The sequence below is a fragment of the Copadichromis virginalis genome, linkage group LG11 (genome assembly GCF_057382275.1).
Source record: "Copadichromis virginalis isolate Kocher_CV1m ecotype Utaka linkage group LG11, C_Virginalis_male_GT1.1, whole genome shotgun sequence".
Taxonomy (NCBI): Eukaryota; Metazoa; Chordata; class Actinopteri; order Cichliformes; family Cichlidae; genus Copadichromis; species Copadichromis virginalis.
Window position 1 is genome coordinate 9,372,109 of NC_140628.1, and position 20,764 is coordinate 9,392,872.

A 20,764-nucleotide genomic window follows, 5' to 3' on the forward strand; every position below is an offset into this window, starting at 1 on the left:
ACTCCCAAGAAGACTAGCCAGCCCAGTTTGTGCCATGTTGATCTGACATGGCCTAATTTTAAAATGGGGAGAGAAAAAAAAAAAAAAGTGCTTCAGGAGCCATGTTTTTAAAATCTTCTGTCACAATAAAGTGGCTCGCACCGAGGCATCGCTCCGAAAATCTGTTACCAATAAAAGCAATAATGTTCACCTCGAACTACATACTAAACTTTAATGTTGCCAAGCAACTATGCTCTTATCTTCCACCTACATATTATGGGATGTGCAGGAAACTGCTTTTCCTGCCAGTGTGACTATAAAAAGAATGAATGTTAAAGCATCAGTTGTTCTGAGCACTTATGTTGATTGTAGGTTAATGGCTGTGGTTTCCCACAACAGCAGTTCTGTTCAGTATAGTACGCCTATTTCATAGCATATACTCAAAACCTCTTCAATGCAATGGAAGCTGCAAACACCCTCTTAAACACAAAGTCTGTAACATAACTCATCAAATCCATTCATTCAGGAAACCCAAACTTAAAGTTTTAATCTTTCTGAGACAAACCAAGGCTCTCATTCATTTACAGTATTCAACCGATTCTTTTACAGATTATTGATTTAACTAAGTAAAACAAAAGGTAAAGATGTATCTCAGAGTATACTATACTCAACTAAAAAGTCAATTAGTTGCTTGTTGTGATGCCATGCAAGTCAATAAATCTTCAGTCAAGGCACACAGATTCCATCAAATCACTGAACAAATGAAACATCAAACAATTTACTGAACTCTTGGCATTAACTTGCATAGACTAAAACAGACCTCAGACCTCTATGTTGATCTTAGCAAAGCGGTAGTGCAAGGAGGTGGGGTTCCGAAGCAGCAGCTTTCCTTTGTGTTCGCTTGTCTGATTGAGGAGGGTATTAAGGAGCCCAGCAACGCTCACAAATCCAAGAGCCTCCCCGCAGCCTGCAGACATGGAGAAGTCACCCTGAGTGACCCAGCCCACGGTCACCCGGGAGCAGTGAGAGGCAACACTGGGCAGAGGATCCGGCCACAGCCCTAGGACGAGGTCTGAGGAAGACTCCGAGAAGGATTTAGGGTCTTTGGATGCGTTGGTGTCTAAGTCAGAAGCAAAGATGAGGTCTGCCTTCTTGCCATCAGGCTTATCAGGAGTTACAGAGGGTGTTGCAGCCTTCTTAGGGTCCTTTTTTCTGCGTTTAATTCTGCCTTTAAAGTGGTCTCTGTGTGGTGGCTCCTGAGGACCGCCAGTTCCTTGTCGATTTCCTAGCGCCTTTAGGTCATCTGGAGTTGGCACGCATAACATGGCATGGTACTCCGGTTTGCCCTTTGACGGCAGCGACACATGCACCCACACCAGACTCATCGCATGTGCTGACAGGAACGACGTCACGGCTTCACAGCTGATAGGCGGTAGCTCGCCAACACGGCATGGCCTCTGACCTTTGGATGTTGTGGGTCTGCACCAGGCAGAAAGCAGCTTCAAAGCCTTTCTGTTCCTAGGAAGCAAAAAAGAAATTTGTTTAAAAAGCCCCATTTAAATCAGGTGATTAATACTAAAAGGAAAAGTAGCATTTTCATTGGCCCCATTAGCCATCCTCATAGACCAAATTTTGTTGGAGAACATTTTTAATGCCTAATGTTGAAAACAAAAAGGGAGCCAATGGACGGTGAAAATCAATCCAATTTTTTTCCCATAAAGTCAGTCATTACTCAAAGCTTATGTGATGGTTTTATGAGGATAGATGCTACTTTTCCCCTCCACTAATCACAGTGATGTATTGCAGCAATTTAAGGCTGGATGTACTTTGGGTATTCTCATCGGGGACATTATGATGAAAGGGGGGTAAGACTGGAGAAGCAGCATGCATCAAAGCTGTCAAAAGCAGCGATTGTGTCTCTTAATAAAAAATACAAAGAGGAGGAAAGAGATGATTGGAGTCCACGGCCTCCCAAAAACACAGCACATTAATCTCAAGGGACTCTAAAAAGTCTGCTGCATTAATATTTCTAAAAGTGCGATTTAGACGTGTGTGATAAAGGCACTTTGGGAGCACCAGTGCGTGTATGTTAGTGTACACGTCAGTACTGATAAAAGTTTATCTTCACTCTAAGAAAAGAACACCACAAACGTTTAAAACATGTACCTCAGTACAGTGAATCGGCTCGGAGGTTTTGTTATGCTGATCGCCTGTTGTGATGTCCTCTCCTCGGTCACAGCGTCAGCCTGCGCTGTGGTTCGTGTCTGGGTGCCTCCTTCCCGCACGATGATCTCCCACTCCTCTGCCAGCTGTTGCCAAGGGCAACAGAAAGGAGCCACACAGCCATGCTTAATGTAATTGGTCCTCTTGGCGGGTGGATGCCTACGGAGAGGTCAAAAGGGCAAACCTTGTCAAACCATTGGGCAACCTTGCCAATTTATGCAAGACATCACAAGTGTCGAGCAGTGGATAGAAGGGGACAAGCGACTTTATTAGCATCTCATCTGCATGGCGACAGAGATCCGCATTATGAAAATTAACTGGGTCACATCTTTGGAGTGCTTCCTCTTATCAAAACCTCTAATCTACTGCTGATCTCACCACTCAGGCTGTAGATTATGAATATTATTACCCCCGTTTATGACTTTACACTAAAAACAGAACACGGCGAAGAGTTTTTAGTTCCAATAAAGTCTCATTATCACCTCAGCCAATGTTTATGTAACTAAAAATATTTTACCATCACATTTGAAAGATTGCTTTTAACGTTGCCAGCAGTTAATTAAAACAAATTGGAGAAACATATCCAACATGTATAAACGACTTTGAGATTCTGGGCAAGTTCTTAAGATTCTGTTTTCTGTCTGCAGGCTGACATAGTAGTTAGACGCCAGAATAATATTACAAGATACACAAAAGCTTTGGCAGGACAAAACGTCCCCACTGAAAACGGACCTCACCATGTTTGATAAAAATTAATCACACACTGCATTAATATTTTTCTTCCTTCCCTACTCAGTATCCAGCTGACCTTTTAAACTTGTTCAGCAGCTCGGCCTCCTGCTCCTCCTGAAAACGCATGCCTGCGGGGCAGTCTGGATAATCACGGGGAAAGTGAGGCGCTGCTTTGTTTTGAGAGTGTTTCAGACTCATATTGAGTCCACCTATGCGAACTCCTCTGTACACCTGCAGGAGGGAGAAACGACACAGAAGAGATGGATTTTTAGCCGACTTCAGAGGTAAAGCAAATCTGAGGGCTTCAGTCAATTCAACTTTATTTATATAGCACAACAGTCACCTCAAGATGCTTCATTTTGTAAGGTAAAGGCCCTACAGTATTATAGCATATCTTACCAACATCACTCTACATTTTCAATAAAATGAGGAAGCAAATATAAAGTGAAAGCCTGAGAATCTCTGATATCACCATCTGGCTTATTTGCAACCAGTCTAGGTGATCCAGCCTTAAGCAGTTGGGTAGTAGGTTATCAGATGAAGGTGGTGTTATCGACATGTCAAGTGTGCTTCCTTTCATGCAGTTTAGGTTATTTGGGGGGGTTAAACCAAGAAAAAGATACATTGTTACATTTTTCATCTGCAAACCAACAGACAAACAAGAAAAAGAAGAAGTGACCATTATTAAATGTTTCTGCTTCTAATGTGCACATGTATGTTCTGTGGAGTCAGGATTCAAGGAAAAACAACTGATTATTAACTCTCAGAGCTTACAGTCCACAACAACTTGATGGCAAACAAGTAAAGTGGAAATATAGTTACCAAGTGACCCTTTATTGTATTTTTTTTTTTTTTTTAACAGGCTAATTATAAGATCATTTCTTGAACAGCTGACAAGCAGATGTATTTTTCTATTCTATAGTTTTTTGATTTTATCATACACAAAGGGGGAAATGGTCATTTGATCTCCTGCAGAAACTGTAAGTTAGTTTAATTACAAAGAAATTAACAGCCTTTATTTTCATGGAGAGAGTTGGAACATGAACCAAAATCCAGAGGAAATAAATTACAAAAGCTATGCACCGTTTTACTGATTTACGAGTGAAATAGATGTGAAGTAAAACAGAACTTGCTTACTAGGTTTGCACTCATCTTTACAGCAGCTCTAAATGCTTTACATTTCTTGGCTGATTCTTGGTAACTCAAAGCATACGCTCCCTCCACAGACTTCATATTGAGGATTGAGAACTGGTTAGCTGTGATCTTAATGAGCTTCTTTTTTAGCCACGTTTGGGTAATGGTCATGCTGGAAGACCCATCCTTTAGCCGTTTTCATCCATGATTTTTAAGCCAGAATTCTGGATCAAATACCATTTCACTCAATGACATGTAAATCAATTTATAACATATGTAATGCATTTATTCTTGATTTTTGGTTGATCTCCCTCCATTAAAATTAAACTTCCATAAAAACTGCTAGTACCTAGAAGACACAACTATGGTATCAATTTTAGATCCTATGTGGCCTTGTTGTCAAGTTACCACATTCACAAGATTGTCAGAAAACTTGACCTCTGAACTTGAGGTCAAGATGAGCCATATTCGAACTTGTCCAAGATTTTAATGGTATCAATTTATTGGATCCACACTGGCCACGGCGCAGGGTGATGACAAAATCCCATAAGTGTTTTTCAGCTGTGGAGGAACAGCAAAGAGAGCAAAGCTACAAATTCAGTATGGGATCAAATAATCATTCCCCCCACTGTATCTGCTTTTGCCCCACTCAGGGTTCATACACATTTTTCAGGGTCAAATTCAAGCACTTTTTAAGCACATTCCAGGTCAATTTTCAAGCTTTTCCAGCACATTACCAAAATAGAAGAAAGCATGTTTCACTTTGCATCACCTCAGTAAGACCTTGTAAAAATTTTAACAAATCATCTTAGGTCGACTTAAATGTCTTTTGTCCCCCTCTTGTTAAAAGAGAAAAATGCAGCACACAAAAATAGTGAAAGAGGAAACGGTTGCCTTACATGCATATAGTGCACAAACTCAAAAATCACATTCCTCTTAAAAATTAAGATGTGCAAATGTGAACAAATCAACTTGTTAGAGATCTTCATCTTCACTGTAAATAAACAACAACCCAGAAAACAAGAAAACTGCACCAAACACCACAAACACCAACAAATTAATGTCTTCTCATCAGATATTGAAGCTTCTTTCCTGTGTGACATAAAAAAAAATAGGAGACAGATGTTTGTTTGTTTTTTTGTTCTTTTTAACTAGTTAAGCACCCACGCCCAGAAAAATGGTAAATGGCCTGTATTTGTATAGCGCTTTACTCAGTCCCTAAGAGCCCCAAAGTGCTTTACACGTTCAGTCATCCACCCATTCACACACACATTCACACACTGGTGATGGCAAGCTACATAGCTGTAGCTATAGCTACAGCTATGTAGCTATAGCTACAGCCACCCTGGGGCGCACTGACAGAGGCGAGGCTGCCGGATACTGGCGCCACCGGGCCCTCTGACCACCACCAGTAGGCAACGGGTGAAGTGTCTTGCCCAAGGACACAACGACCGAGACTGTCCAAGCCGGGACTCGAATCGGCAACCTTCCGATTACAAGGCTAACTCGTGAGCCACGATCGCCCAGTGGGGACATTTCATTTTCGAGCAGGAAGCTCCCCCTTTTTGTTATACCCTTTAGATCAGGGGGCGGCTCTTTAGTCCTTATAGTGCGGCTCCGCGTGGTTTGGGAAAATAAATTAGTATTTAGCTGAAGTGTATTTTATTTATGTTAGTTCTTTTTTTTTTTTTAAACTTGTAGTTCTAAATTGGAAGATTGTGATTTTGCAATATACAAATAAAATTATATTTTGTTATTTTTTCATAGCTCAAAGTAAGCGTCACACTCGCGGAAGCCGGTGTACCCGGTGAAACGCCGTGCATTTATCGAGACTTTCAACCCCAGATAGGCCAATTATGGATCTTCGGCTCTTTGGGTCTTAAAGGTTGCTGACCCCTGCTTTAGATGAACAGAGTTTTTTAATTAAATACATATTCTTTAATAAATGTTCTCTTTTATAAAAAGTAGGATAATTTAAAATAACTTTTATTATAGCTCTATTGCATAGAAAAAAAAACTCTTGTTTTCTGTTGTCTGTTATATAATATTAGGGATGTTTGTGACAATTAATTTCATAATCGGCTGGACTAACCAATAGTCCACAACTAGGAAACACTGAAATTTTAAGTTAAGTTTGAAAACAGTTTAAAAAACAGTTTTAAAAAAATACCCCATTCCAAAATGTCTTGTGACAATCTCATTGGCTTAGGGAGTGATGATTAGGGGTGGGTATCATTTAGGTTTTATCCGATACCGGTGCCAAACCGGTATTTTTGAAACGGTGCCGGTGCTTAAACGGTGCTCAAACCGGTGCTTAAAGAATGGAGAACACAAACTTTGTCCAAAAACCTCTCATGTTTAACTGTTTTCCACTTTTTCTTTGGTCATTTTAGCCTTTTTGGCCAGGGTGAAGGGAGTATCTGCCATCAAACAAGAAGACAGCCGCATGTAGCTATGATGATGTTTGCTAGTTCACCTTACATGCATTAACGTAATAACGTGGTTAGCCTACTCAACGTAAATTACACACGAACAACATTAAGCTACTCACGCAGAGAAGAACGGCTGCTGCTGCTACACTGGCAGGGCTAGGGGCCAGGACTCTACTCTTCGGGTTTTTGGGGGATGTTGCAAAGGTCTGATAACAGGCAACCCACGCGCAGTAGATGTGCACGGTGTGAGGTCTCGCAGCAAGCTATCAAATACGGCGCATTTCTCGGCTTTTAAAAAAACCCGCTATGCGTCGCCAGGTGTTTCATCGGATTTGAGGTGTTACCTCCTTTGCACAGTATCACAGTATCAGCTTAAAGCACTTGTTGCAGGCTGCTGAGTTTGCATCTTTTGCTGTGAAGTACAGCCAGACTTTTGACTGCTTCGCCTTGGGCATTTTTAATCTGTAGCTCTGCTCTAAAAGAACGTACATACCTGGGCCCGCCTACTATCCTCGGAAACGTAAAATGATTGGCTAGAATCTAAAGTGTATCACAGCTCAGGAAGAAAAAACACCGAAATAAAGCACCGAAATGTGCGCTGCTTTTCGGTCTGGTTACTACAGTTTATGACAGAACCGGACACCGGTACCCATCCCTAGTGATGATGTCATAGGGAGATCTTAAGAATCTTAGGTCCTTTGATGCGTTTCCTTAAGTAGGGGGTGAGAAACAGCAAGTTTTAGTTCGTTTTAGCAGCATCTGTGTTTGCAGCCTACAAACGTTCACCACAGAAACAAAGTCATCGTATTGAAACTCGAACATGTTTCCAAGAAAAAAAAAAAACAAAAACAACCAATTCAAAAAGATTACGCCGCCTCTCCTTCCTGGCGTGGCCGGCCAATTTCCCCAAATGGCGTGTCATCCTTCCAAAGGGCGTTAGAGGAGAGTAGGAAAGAAAACTACCTTCTCCAGAAAAAAATGCAACAAATTGAAGAAGAGAAACTTCAACTGGAGAACAAGTGTAGACGAATGGAAGCCCAAAGTAAAGAGCTGGAAGACAGACAACAGCGCCAGCCGGACATAAAAATTATTAATGAGGGCTGGGGAATCAAGTTTGCTCAAACCCGAGAGCAGATTGTGCACCTCATTAAAGAAAACAGACAAAAGAGTGCAGAACTAAAAGAAATGACCAACCAGCTCCAAGACAATAAAACGATGACTGATAAGATACAGTCTAAAACTGCAAGAGTTTTGTAATCAGCTGGAGGATAAAGCAACTAAAGCGGAAGAAGAAAAGGACAAACTGGAGAAACGCTGCTCACAGATGCAGCAAAGGATCGAGCAAAATGCGAGAAACAACTCAGAGCTCGTTAAGGTGATTTTGGTGGAATATAATAACTTGAAGCGTGAAAACACTCAAATGCAGGCACAAAAACAACAACAAGACAAAATACATGAAGACCTGCAGCTCACGCTCCAAGAAATCCAGAAAAGAAACGAGCAGTTAGAAGACAAGCACAAAGAAGTGCAACAGAGAAATGCAGACATGCACAAGGACAAGCTGATACAGGAGGCAACATCCAAACAACTCCAAGACAAGCTTGAAGAACAACAAGCAACATTAGAAGAGGTGGAACAAAGATGTGAGAGACTTGAAAAGCAAAACACAGAAACAATTGATGAGTTGAGAAATCTCATCCTGGAGAAAAAAAGCGCTCGTGGAAAAGTGCCTGAAAAAAAAGAAAAAATGGTTCCACTTGTTCCGGAGGAGAGACGCTACTGCTTCCTCACCTGATGTAGCCTCGTCTTGCTCCACCTCTGTTAACCCCCCAACCAGTCCCAGCAGTTGACTGTCCACTCCTGGTTCCTGCCCGTTTAAAGGCAGTTTTTCCTCCCCACTGTCGCCAAGTGCTTGCTCAGAGGGGATTGTTGGGGTTTTCTCTCCTCTACCTTGTTTCTTCATTTACTTGCTTGTTTAACTTTTTTTTCAACTTATCTAAATAAACCATTTGAATTTATCCTTTGAGTATTTTTCATCTCATCTTTACAGAATTTTTCCAAAACACTTTCAAACATTCAGATCTGTCTTTTATTTTCTTCTTGAAACCTCCACTGTAACAAGAAATAAACCACACCACATTGCACTGTGAAGCAAACTAAAACTCACTATACGAGTTCACAGTACATCAACCCAACAACACAGTAAATAAGTAAACGTGGCAGCATTCGATTTAACCAAACCAAGTAGTGTGAAAGCACCCAAACCACTCCAAGGAAAAGTAAAAAAATACTCCAAAACGTATTACCAGTGGGATCCAGAAGGCCATCCCCCAGCCTTTGGGAAGCAACAGGTCCCATCCAGCACCCCACGAGCTCATCTCATGCCCAACCTGCTTGCCCGGCTGCTCAACAAGGAGAATGGGGACACGACCCTGCAGGGGAGTTGGGCTCAGCCTGGAGCCTGGCACCAGCACCTCACTCCTCATACGGTTCAGCTCCTGCAGGCGGTAACAGAAAGTGTAACAAGTAAGAGCCACATGTGCTCTTTCAGGAATGGAGAGGCTAACGCACGATACGACGACAATGCTAGTGGCGGGAGAATAAGCTACCTGCTCAGATATCTTGTTATCGGTGACATTGTCTCGCACAGACTGTTCCCAAATGAAACTCTGACAGCAAGGCTCTGGTACTCCCTCCAACATCAGCTTCCGCCTCTTCTCTTCGTCCACCTCTGGAAGAAACACACATACATGGCATACCCCTATATAACCAGCATCACTAATGTGAGGTGAGACAGAGTCCCTCGACCTCTGCTTTATGATCTAAAATTTTGATAAGCAGGTGATTTATCAATGATTTAATAAAAACAAAACAAAAAAAAAAACGTTGTTACATCTGCAGAGTTTTCATTTATGCAGCCAAAGTCATGTTTGCATCTCTCACACTGGGTTTGGCCTTAATAGAACTTGATTTGCCAAAATAATTCAAAACACAGAGCGTTAAAGTAATAACATATCACGGTGCAATGCAGCGCTCTGCTGGGAAACCTTGGGTCCTGGAATTTATGTGGATGTTACTTTAACATATACCACCCACATAAGCATCGGTGCAGACTAGCACACACCACCATGGCAACAGCAGGGCAGGTTGTTTTAATGTTGCAGCTGATTAGGGATGGCCACAGAGTGATCAATCATAATGTTATGCCCCTGTGGGTCCCATTTCACCACCGATTTACCAAAGAGAAGCAAAACACCCATCTAGTACAAGAAAATCTGTACTGTGTCTAGTCATCTGTATAGTCAATAAAGTCCAATATGAAGATTTAAACCTGACTTAGTTCAGATGCTAGACATCAAATATGCATTTTCTATAATAACTCAGTACTCCTACTGTAAAGCAGGATGAGGCAAAGAAAAATAGTACTGAGCAATATTACCCAGATATCACAGCAAACCTGTTTGTCAGAGCTCCACCCACATGAACAATAAAAGGTTCCCAATTTACACATATTACAGCCTCATGATGCTGCGAAGCCATTAAGGCTGAGGGAAAATATAAAGGCATAAATTTATTAGCCAAGCAGTTCTATTTTTAATTGTAGAATTTTCCTGTTTATTCATATGTTCACATATTTTTTGTTGCTTTTCCCTCACAGTCTGAAATATGCCTGATGATCAACTTCCTACTGAAATTTGATAAAAGAAAAACTAGAAACTAACAGCTTGATATAAGACATTGAATATCAAGTATAATAATTATGTTAAGATAACAAAAGAGACTTTTATTCTATTTTTCCATTTATGCAATGAGAATGGATCATGAATATGGTACATCCGATTTAAATCACTAAAGGGCCCTTTTAAAAACAGACCTCTTTCAAGCATCTTCTCATAAGTCAGCTGTTGTCAGTCACTAAGGGTGTGTTTCGAGTACAGGGTTCTGCCAGGATTCGAACCTGGAACATCTGCATGGCGAAGCAGAGGCTCCCCGGAGCACAGAACCAGATGTGTACTCACTGAAACAACCTCAGGACCAGAAACAACAGACTGACTCTCTGCTATGTCAGATTTTGCGGCAGGAGAGAAGCAACAGTGTCGATATACTGTGAGATGTACAAGTACTCGACTTTAAAACCCCTTTCCCCTCCTCCACCGTCATATCTGGTATATCTGATTTTACCTTGTGCCTGCTTTACACAAGGCAAAGCTTTAACTCTCTTTCTTGGTAAAGTGAGCCTCGGGTCATCCACAGTCAGACCCAGCACCGTGCCTGAGGGGAGCTCGGCGGTCGAATAGATGCCTATGTGAACGACAGTCAGGGTGAGACAGAAAAGCCTGGACACACAATCAACTAGCAAAATAAGTAATCAGGGATTTTAAAAAGTAGAGGAAAAACAAACCTTTCAGGATGTTAAAGATATCAGCTTGTTGTTGATGCAGAGTCATCTTGGCCTCATCTGAGCAGTGCTGAGGCCACCAGAGGGAGCACGTCTGGGATTTCGGCACTTCCTTGTTTACAAAAAACAAATTCAAGCATGAAGTGTAAATGAAAAACGCCTTTTGGGAACAATTCAAGTTAATAACATAGTACAGTTCTTACATCACAGCCTGTAGCAGCTTCTAAAGTGTCTACCAACACCGAATGGGACTGTGGTCCAATCAGCCGATAGCGTACAATCTCCATTGTGAGATCGCTGCACGCACACACACAAAGAATAAAGTGAATGAAACAATCATCAACATCTACAGTAAAATCCAATCTCCTAAATAAACGTTCAATCAAACGCTTCGGTTTGTTCCTGAAATGACACAAACTTTATAACTATTCCATTTGAGCTGGACCTCCAGCTCACTGGGGTGGAGCGTAATCTTGTTCCATCACCCAGGATCTTCTTTGCAGGGGGTCCAGTGGCATCTTTACAGCTACGCTTTCTCTTGGTTCCAGGTACCGGCTTGGCCTCAGGTGTGTTTTCAGGCTCTGACTCTGCCTCCAAGGTGGGATTAACCTCTACTGGTGCAGCCGGAGGTAATACAGCCTCACAACACTGACACACAGTTTGTAATTCAGGCAGAAGATCCTGGAAGGAGGATACCGTATATGGAATTAACAGTCCTGCTGGAGTCATTTGTAAATGTAATAATATCAAGTAAAAATTCGAAAGGCCAACCATAAAAATAATTTACAACCAGCAGACCTCTAAAACCAGTCACACCTGCTTAAGAGTGGGATGAGCCCAGATCCACAGCTGCCTGTGCACTGAGCCCTGTGTGCGGGGTCTCCAGAGGAAGGTGACGGGCCCCAGGGGCTGTGAGGGGTACCGTCCAGCTCTGTACACCATGACACTGCCCTGTCTCCTTCCTGACAGACACAGTGCTGCAGCAAACGTAGGGCCTAGAAAAGAAAAGAAAAGGCATATAACTACACTACTTAAACTAAATGTGTAAGCTAGCAGGAGTTGCTGATAAAAACCCGTCTGGTTCTTTTGCCATCAGAACTATTGTCTGAAGGCAAAGAGAGAAGCCCAACGGAAAACCTCAATTATTTCTTACCTGCTTCCTTGCTGGTCAGCTGTGAAAGAGCAGCTAGAAGCTTGTCTTCGTCCCCCTGCAGCTCTATGCAGCAGTAATAAGAGAGATCCTGAGCAGAGATAATGCAAAATGTAAGCTGATGTTCCAGACAGCGACATTACAGTACGTAAAAACAAATTATTCACAGAGTCTGTGTGAACAGCAGGTGGTTACCTGTAGGAGGCAGTGGCTGCTCATTGCTCTGTAGCAAGCCCGGTAGCATTTGTATGTGGGCCTGTCCCCGAGGCAGTAACCCCACTTTTTAACCATGTGGAAGCGCTTGGCGTGCCAAATGTGCGTTTCTAGCCAAATGTTCTTCCGCTGACGGCGATTGAACTCCAGCAGCAGGTTTCCGTGACGCCGCCGGGCCTTGCGGCTCTTGCTCTTTGCTTGCTCCTTCTTCTTTTTGGAGCCAGCCTGGAGACCCTTCTCCCGCTGACAGAGGAAGGACAAGTGAGTGGACATGTCCCAGGTACTCAGAGTGGAGGACTTTGTATATAAAACAAGGGTATGGAGGTGTTTGTGAGACATTCAAGTGCTGAAAATAAAATACGTCCAGAAATTTACCATTCTGTTGGCCACCTCTCTCAGTCTGTGAGGAAGCCGCTTGGTGTTGTGGCTCATGGCTCGTCTCCTCATGTGTTTGGGCAGAGCTTCAAACACACGGCTGCTGCTTGTGGTCTTTCTGACAGCTTTCAACATGGCGCTCACCTCTGCAGCCCTGGCCCTTGCAAAAGCTCCAGCTGAGTGAGGAAGGTAAAGATGGAGATGGAAGTCATTCACTGGACGGTCTCTGTTCATGAATACCTTTACAATTCATTTCTTTCATGACTGTCTATGCTCTGAATTAAACTTAATATGTAAAAAATGGGGATAGGTTAATTGGATAATCCAAATTGTCACTAGGTGTGAATGTGCGAGTAAATGTGAGTGCGAATGGTTGTCTGTCCCTGTGTGTTGGCCCTGCGACAGACTGGCGACCTGTCCAGGGTGTACCCTGCCTCTCGCCCTATGACAGCTGGGATAGGCTCCAGCGCCCCCCGCGACCCTGAAAAGGAGAAGCGGAAGCGAATGGATGGATGGATGTAAAAAATGTTGAGATTTTACCAGTGACGTATTTGGGCATCTCCTTAGTGTAGCCACCACCATCTTTATGATGTCCACGGACCCATCCGCTCTGGTGGGGAGTTTTCTTCTGCCTTTCTGTAGAGGGGTGCACCTCCGAAAGACCACCTTTGAGAGGATCAGCATTTTTTCCTGTCGGGGTCAAACAAAAGTGAGAGTGAGTCAAGTGTGGTCTGCCTCTACAAATGAGTGAAAACTCGCCCAACTTAATAAGGCATCTAACATCTTTGTCCTCTTGTTTATTCTGTTTTCACATGAATCTCATCATAGAAACAACCTTAATAAGAAGGGATTCCTCCCTTGGAAAAAATATGTTCCCTATATTCACTGTATGAACAACACATGACAGAGGAAGATGAGGAACTAGAAAGACAAAAATTTGGAGGGCACTTAAAAAAAGTTTTAAAGAAAAAAAAAAAATCATAAGAACCAAGTGACAGACAGTCCATAGGGAAGACTCACAAAATCTTGAGATACTCCTACCAGAGGTGCAACAAAACAAAGCAACAGTAATAATTTTCTCGAAGGTCTCTTACACATGAAATAAATTCTTGCATAAAGTTATTAATGTCAATTGGAAAAAGCTATGTTAAACAGGAGGTGCTAGACCTGAACTCAGGTTATTTCACTATAAATGCTCTGATTTGTCCCAAATTAAGTGTGACCATGGACAAGGGGGTCCTCTAGATGCCCGAAATGCCCTCTAGATGTCCTTTGGACAGAGGCGGTGCCTTACGACACCAACTGTCTGCCATCCATAATCCAGTTTTGAGATCCCTTTCCAGACGCCCTAACGCCCACTCACATCCTTGGTCATCTGACCTCAGTAAGTCACATGACAGGGTGGGGCTAGTTTTCACAGTGGGTTCACCCAAAACCTTGGCTGATTGTGACCCACACCCGTTTTCACACCTTGGCTCATGTGATTACGTAAAGGATTAATAGGGGGTCAATGACCCTCTTGGGGGGGGGGCACTCCCATAGGGCTTAAAATCTGGGACTCTCCACCATTTGACCCTAGAACTGAAAAAGCTTCTCAGATGAAACGTCTTCAAGAAACTTAAAGAAGTCCAGACGCTTTTCTTTCCAGGCTCCTTAGACTATGATGAGCTGGATGATTGAGAACCTTCACAGACAGATGCAGTCCTATAAATGCATACATGTACATAAGTACTCAAAGCCTTTGCTCAGGACTTTGTTGAAGCACCTTTGGCTGCAATTACAGCCTCAAGTCTTTTTGAGTTTAAGCTCTGCACACCTATTTTTGGGCAGTTTCTCTTATTCTTTTTTGCAGACCCCCAAGCTCCATCAGGCTGGATGGGGATCAGTTATGTTTGTTATCTTGGATGTGTGCTTAGGGTTGTTGTCCTGTTGGAAGATGAACCTTCATCCCAGTCTGAGGCCCAGAGCGCTCTGGAGCAGGTCAGCATAAAGGATGTCTCTGTACACTGCTGCACATGTACAAACATCCCCCAGCATGATGCTGCCACCACCATGCTCCACTGTCGGGATGGTACTGGCCAGGTGATGAGTGGTGAATTTACCACAGGTGGGCTCCAATCAGCTATGAAAACAGTCGATCAGTTGAAACAGGATGCACTTGAACTTGACTCTGTGTGTCATGGCAAAGGCTGTGAATACTCATCTACAAGTTATACCTTTGTTTTTAGTAGATTTGCAAGAATTTCAAGCAAGCTGTTTCACTTTGTCATTATCAGAGATGTCATGTACAATTTAGTCCATTTTGGAATAAGGCACAACTAACATGTTTTCATGAGTCTTCCATGACAACACATGGAACAAGTGACACACTGTGAATACTTTCTGGACGCACTGCATGGCAAGTAGCAGAAATATCAGATATGACATATATCCATTTACTTAGACAGGAAGAATGTTCTGTTGTGTTTGATATTTAATGTATAGCTATATCAGATACAGTCATGTATGACCTTATCTTTCAAGTATGTATGATACAGTCCAAGGAGAGCAAAACTGTTCAGTTCACCTTGGCTTTATTCTGCTTATGTGGTTCATATTATCTGCCGATTTAACTATTTTGGCAGTAAATTTTTATACAAGAATCCATTTCATACGTGGAAGAAAACACATGTGTGCTTTGTTCTGCATTACTGTAGGGGACTCGCTGGCCGTTCTTCCAGTTTAATATGTAATAGGCTACGTGAAATAACCAGGGAAGGCAAGAGTACCGGTGCCAGGGGCGTCTGCTCCATTCTGTGTGCTGCTCTCCACGTTAGATGAAGAAGATGGATACTGCACACTGGCGGGCTGATTTCTCATCTTCTTCTCCCGCATTTTGACTTTAGCCGCAGACATTTTCTGTAAGATACAATAAGACGCTTGAGACCTCGCTATGTGAGCACCTTCTAACCCAAACAGTTGAATGCTGAGCTAAAACGCAGGCTTGCTAGCAACGTTACCTGGCGTAAAGTTGGGGAGTTGTTTTAACTAACAAAACCAAAGCAAAAACATTTCTATACCAAACGTACAGAGGAATTACACTTCATAAGGTTACCTCAAGGTTCCCCAGTGTGATGTGTGTCAGAAACGCTGTTCCAGCTGCAGGGACCCTCTAGTTTTACGTTTAGCAACCATGTGAGGTTTCCTCACGCTGGTGCTGGTCTTGTTTGCTTCCGGATATGACGTGTTCAGGGGGCTTTGTAGAGTATTCGCGCGTCAACAAAAAAATCCAATAAAAACCAAGGTACGTTTTCGTAAGATTATGTGATATGTTGTCACTATTGTCTCTTACTTGAGTTTTAAAATGTCTGAAGTGACCAGTTTTGGAACTAAAATCTGTAAAGGCAAATGTGTTTGCGCATGTGATATGTCTTTTACGGTAAAGCAGCTCTGACGTCCTTCTGACATCAGCGCTTTTTCTGCTTGCAGCCTTCTGTTGTACAACTTACTTCTTTCACTTGGGCCGATAGATTTCCAGTGAAATGGCTGCACTAATCAGGAGGATTATCAGCACAGCTAAAGCTCCTGCTGCTATCGGTCCGTACAGGTGAGAAGAGCTTTGAATCATTGCCCTAAGGTTAAAGTTGCAGCTGGCACACACCTGCCGCAGCACCAACCTACATTACATTTGGACTGTTAATAGCACTGACTGCCAATTCATTGATGACACACCACGACTTTTTTTGCTTAATCTGGTAATACAGCTATACTGAGTTCACTGTTTCGTCCATAAGATTGCTGCTGGGAGAGGTGGGATAGCATATGCTCTCAGAGCTTTTGGGAGCAAAGTTCAGATTTTTGGATGCTGCACTTTAAACTCTACACACCACTAAAATGTTAAACAGCAAACTGTCCCCGAGGTTTTTCAATACTTTAGTCTGCCATTAATTAAATTCAGTTTAATTTTATTTATATGACGTCAAATCACGACACCAGTCGAGTTTTTTTTTATATTGTTATAAATGGTAAAGAGCCTAAAATAATACAGAGAAGACCCCAAACAATCAAACGACCCTCCTGATCCAGCTCTAACTTAAGTTTAAGCCTAATCCTAAAAGCAGAGAGGGTTTCTGTCGCTCACATCTGCACAGAGAGCTGGTTCCACAGAAGAAGGGCCTGGAAGCTGAAACCTGTGCTTTGAAACATTGTAGGAAACACAGTTATCCCAGTTGTCTGAGAGCAAAGTGCTCTATTGGGGTGATATGATACTTTGATACAATGATCAACTGAAGGCTTTTTAGGTAGTTTTTAGGACATCCATATAATAATGAGTTACAATAGTCCCACCTAGAAGAAATAAATGCATGAATTATTTTCAGCATCACTCTGAGACATGATGCTTCTAATTTTACAGTTACTGTACAAATGCAGGTAAGCAGTCCCAAACATATGTTTAATAGGGGCACAGAAAAATGACTTCAAGACTCCTCACAGGTATAGAGAGTGTTCTCTTTATCGAGAAAAGAAGCTGTGTATATATTATTAAAACAGGGAAGATGCATAAATGCAATTTTATGAATCTATTATTCAAAAGGAAATAAACGTCAAAAAACAACCCTCAGTTAAAACCCTACACATGGAGAGATAAGTGACGTAATAGTCAAGCAAATATACAACTTTTTTAACCTCACTTCCTTCATTATTAGTAAATCTTTACTTAGCAAAGATCAGCAGAAAGGACAATAAGATTTAACACTGTGAATGAAATAAACCCAGAGTAGCTAAGTCTTTGTCTTTGCATGTTTGTGTGTGTTTTCCAGCCAAGCAGTGGTGGTGGATCGAACCATGTATATTTCAGGACAGCTGGGAATGGACCCTGCCAGTGGACAGCTGGTGGAAGGTGGTGTTCAGGCTCAAACCAGACAGGTGACACTGGAATCCCCATCATCACTGATTCATTCTTTCATTCATTCATGAACATGGAGTACAGCGACACTTGAAAGCGATCCAGATATCAGTAGATGTTCCTAATTCCTAACTGCTGAGATAATCGCAATGGAGTTGAGCTCACAACCAAGCCATTGGGAGGCTGCTACAGTGTGAATAAATGCAGTCCATTATTTAAAAGAAAATCTAGTGACAATGCTTTTAAAAATAGTGCCTTTTGAAAAAACCCACCAGTTTTCCTGCGGGAGACCAATTCCAGGTTAATTCCTTAATTCTCTGTAATGCTGCAGAATAAATTTAAGACTGGTCTAACGCATCCTTCCTACAGGCTGAATGAGGATCTGAAAGTCATCCCAAAGTGAGAATTACTTTTGCACAATCGTGTACATGACTTCTGTTTCTTCAGGCTCTGGTGAATATGGCTGAAATACTCAAGGCTGCTGGGTGTGGTTACACCAACGGTGAGAGAGCCTTGCCTTTCTTTGCATGTGCACAGGACAATTCTTTCAACTTTTCAACCACAGACCCGATCATGCACTATTTTCTTTCTTTTCTTGTTACTTCCTGAAGTTGTCAAAACCACAGTGCTCTTAGCCGATATGAACGACTTCACCAGTGTCAATGACGTGTACAAGCAATGTGAGTATCAATGATTCAGTCATTAACGTGTATCAGTATGTGTTTGGAGTTATCTGCTGCTGTTGGCTTTCATTTTGCAATACAACGTTAGCCACCAGGTGTCAGCACAGTCCAGACGACGTACAGCGCTGCTGCATAACAAGCAGATTTTATAGACTCTTTAATTTTCCAGTAATGTATTCACCCAGAAGGCCTTTACAATAACTCAACTAGGGCTTCAATTTGCCTCTTTATATTCTAAATATGCTGTGGAAACTCCAGAGCAAGTTGAATTATGAAATAAATATTCAGAAACACAGGGGCAGAAACACTCGCAGGGAACGCTGACATTTGCTGAGTCACTTAGCAGAGTGAAACCTGAGCTTCCCCCACCAACGGGTCTTAATCTTAATCTAAATGTCAGACGACAGACTGCCACATCTGACATTCCATAGATTAAATTTTAAAAAAAGTTTAAGTCTATTCACAAAGCCCCCATATCCATTTCATTGTTTAAGTAGTATGGTAGAAAAGATAGCTGGGCATTTTTCTAATGCCAGTTAATTCAGGTATTGCTCCTACAATCAACTGATCCAAGCACCCAGGTTGATGCACTCTGTGTTGAGTCCATTATCCGTGATTACATCAGTACAGTCAAATCAGATTATTCTTTCAGTCCACCTCTGTCTTTAAAGGCCCTGCACCAAGTCACAGGTGTTTTCACTTTATTCTGGTTGATTAGGCTTTTGCTATGGTTGAAGTTGGGTGCAGCTATGCTGCTGTTACATGAACCGACAAGAACAACAATGGCATAAATTCTGCTGCCTGAGCAGAGGCCTGTACTACAAAACAGGAACTCATCTTATCCAGGTAGCTTTGGGGTTAACCCCAGGTTTTCTGTACCACAAATGTGGTCACTTCTTACCAGGGTACATCGCCATGGTAACTTGTGCTTTCATATTAGAGGTCAACAGGTATGAAATCACCACCTACTGACCAGTCAAGTCTCCAGAAAATAGCGTCACCATTACTTGAAGATCCCTCAGACCTCTGAGAATAGGAGTGTCTAAAGTTTTTTAATAGCATCAGTAATAAATACCTCGATCGGGAAACCCTTGGTTAACTCAGTGAGTGGATAACCAGCTTTGTGATCACGAGTGTTAGGTTCAGTGAATCCAGATAACAGAGAGATAACCAGAGATAACTTTGTAGTGCAGTGCCCAGCACAATCAAGGACACTCTGTAGTAACTCATTAATGTGTCTTAATTATTGCTGCGGCTTTTCATTGTAATACATTTCCCATTGTGCATCTAATAATGTGTTGTTTTGGTTTTTGTACTGATGAAACTGTGTGAATATATATGATAATTATACACTGAATTTTAGATATTTGATGTATATTGTGTCTAATATGTGTGAACATAGTTAAATTGTTGTGCAGATTAAAATTGTCACAAAGACAAATGTTCTGTTGATTCAGTGCTATTTGCAGGTTTATGTAAATCCAAAAGTGTAACTAATAAGATGAATAACTGCTTGTTCAAGCTGACTGATGATGACGTAGAGCCCTGATTTGTGTACTCGCACACGCTTTGCAGTCCTGTAAGCTTCTGTAGATTCTGTATCTGTGAGTCATTGAAAGTCTGTATGTGTAAATGTGTTGGTGGCCTAACTCAGCTGCTTTCTTTAGTCTTTAGCACCAACTTCCCAGCCAGGGCTGCCTATCAGGTCGCTGCTCTCCCTCGAGTGAGTACTTGACAAAGACTTTTTATGCAGTTATTTTTTTGTGCTTTGAACCCAACAGAAAACCACAATTCTCACCGTACTGATGCTGTCTCTTTCTCCAGGGTGGACTGGTTGAAATTGAAGCAATTGCTGTTTTGGGCCCTCTGACCGACACTTCCTAACAAGTACATTAAACAAGCAAAAACTAGAAAGAGCTAAAACCACTGAAAAGTGTGAAACTGATGTAATTATAGGTCTAGTATCATCAGCGATTTAGCGCTGTTTTAACATGCCACAGGTCACCTAGCAGACTAACAGCAGTCAGGTGTGGAGCACTTTCTCCTCCCTCACTGACAATGATGAAATGTATTTGAAGACAGCACTGCATTTTAAATCCACTCTGCTCACATTTCACTTACAATAGCTGAGAAGTACCTAAGCTTGTTTGTTGGATTGGATTACACTACCGTCCTGTGTTGTCATCATGACAGTGTATCCTCTCTCTTTGTACCAGGTGATAGATGATCGAGCATAACTGAATAATAAAAGGTTTTAATTTTCCTTAATTGCTTCTTAATGTCAAGAAAACCGCCTGTAGATGATCACTGTAATCTCACATTGTCTCATGTACACTAAAAAGTCCTCAGCAATTCTGCAATAACTATGAACAGAGTTTGTTTAACAGGGTTAACCCATGCCAGAATGGGTTGTTTATTTGCAGGCTTGCAAACCCATAAAGAACTATATGATTTGATTAACTCCTGTTGGATTAATGTGTCTGAATCACTCAGTATACTTTGGGGCTAAATAAAAACCTTCAGCCTGTTGGAAATGCACAACGCAAACTGATTTTTAAA

General features: G+C 41.9%; 2 protein-coding genes across 2 annotated transcripts; one reads left to right on the plus strand and one right to left on the minus strand.

The window, feature by feature from the left end:
* Positions 1-500: 500 nt before the first annotated feature.
* On the minus strand, positions 501-15,842 carry pop1 (POP1 homolog, ribonuclease P/MRP subunit). The gene is made up of 16 exons (XM_085472987.1): positions 15,732-15,842; positions 15,406-15,535; positions 13,178-13,327; positions 12,638-12,813; positions 12,245-12,505; positions 12,053-12,140; positions 11,716-11,894; positions 11,318-11,580; positions 11,103-11,196; positions 10,903-11,011; positions 10,683-10,802; positions 9,110-9,231; positions 8,807-8,998; positions 3,011-3,165; positions 2,146-2,361; positions 501-1,497 (listed from the first exon to the last, which is right to left on the minus strand). Exons 2-16 carry the CDS (start codon positions 15,530-15,532, stop codon positions 801-803), a joined length of 2,949 nt encoding a protein of 982 aa, XP_085329113.1. The 5' UTR covers positions 15,533-15,535; positions 15,732-15,842; the 3' UTR covers positions 501-800.
* Positions 15,843-16,087: 245 nt separating this feature from the next.
* LOC146698045 (2-iminobutanoate/2-iminopropanoate deaminase-like) lies at positions 16,088-20,468 on the plus strand. The gene is made up of 6 exons (XM_085472992.1): positions 16,088-16,223; positions 17,437-17,542; positions 17,970-18,024; positions 18,134-18,202; positions 19,873-19,928; positions 20,030-20,468. The coding sequence occupies exons 1-6, from the start codon at positions 16,159-16,161 to the stop codon at positions 20,087-20,089; spliced, it is 411 nt and encodes a 136-aa protein (XP_085329118.1). The 5' UTR covers positions 16,088-16,158; the 3' UTR covers positions 20,090-20,468.
* Positions 20,469-20,764: the final 296 nt, after the last annotated feature.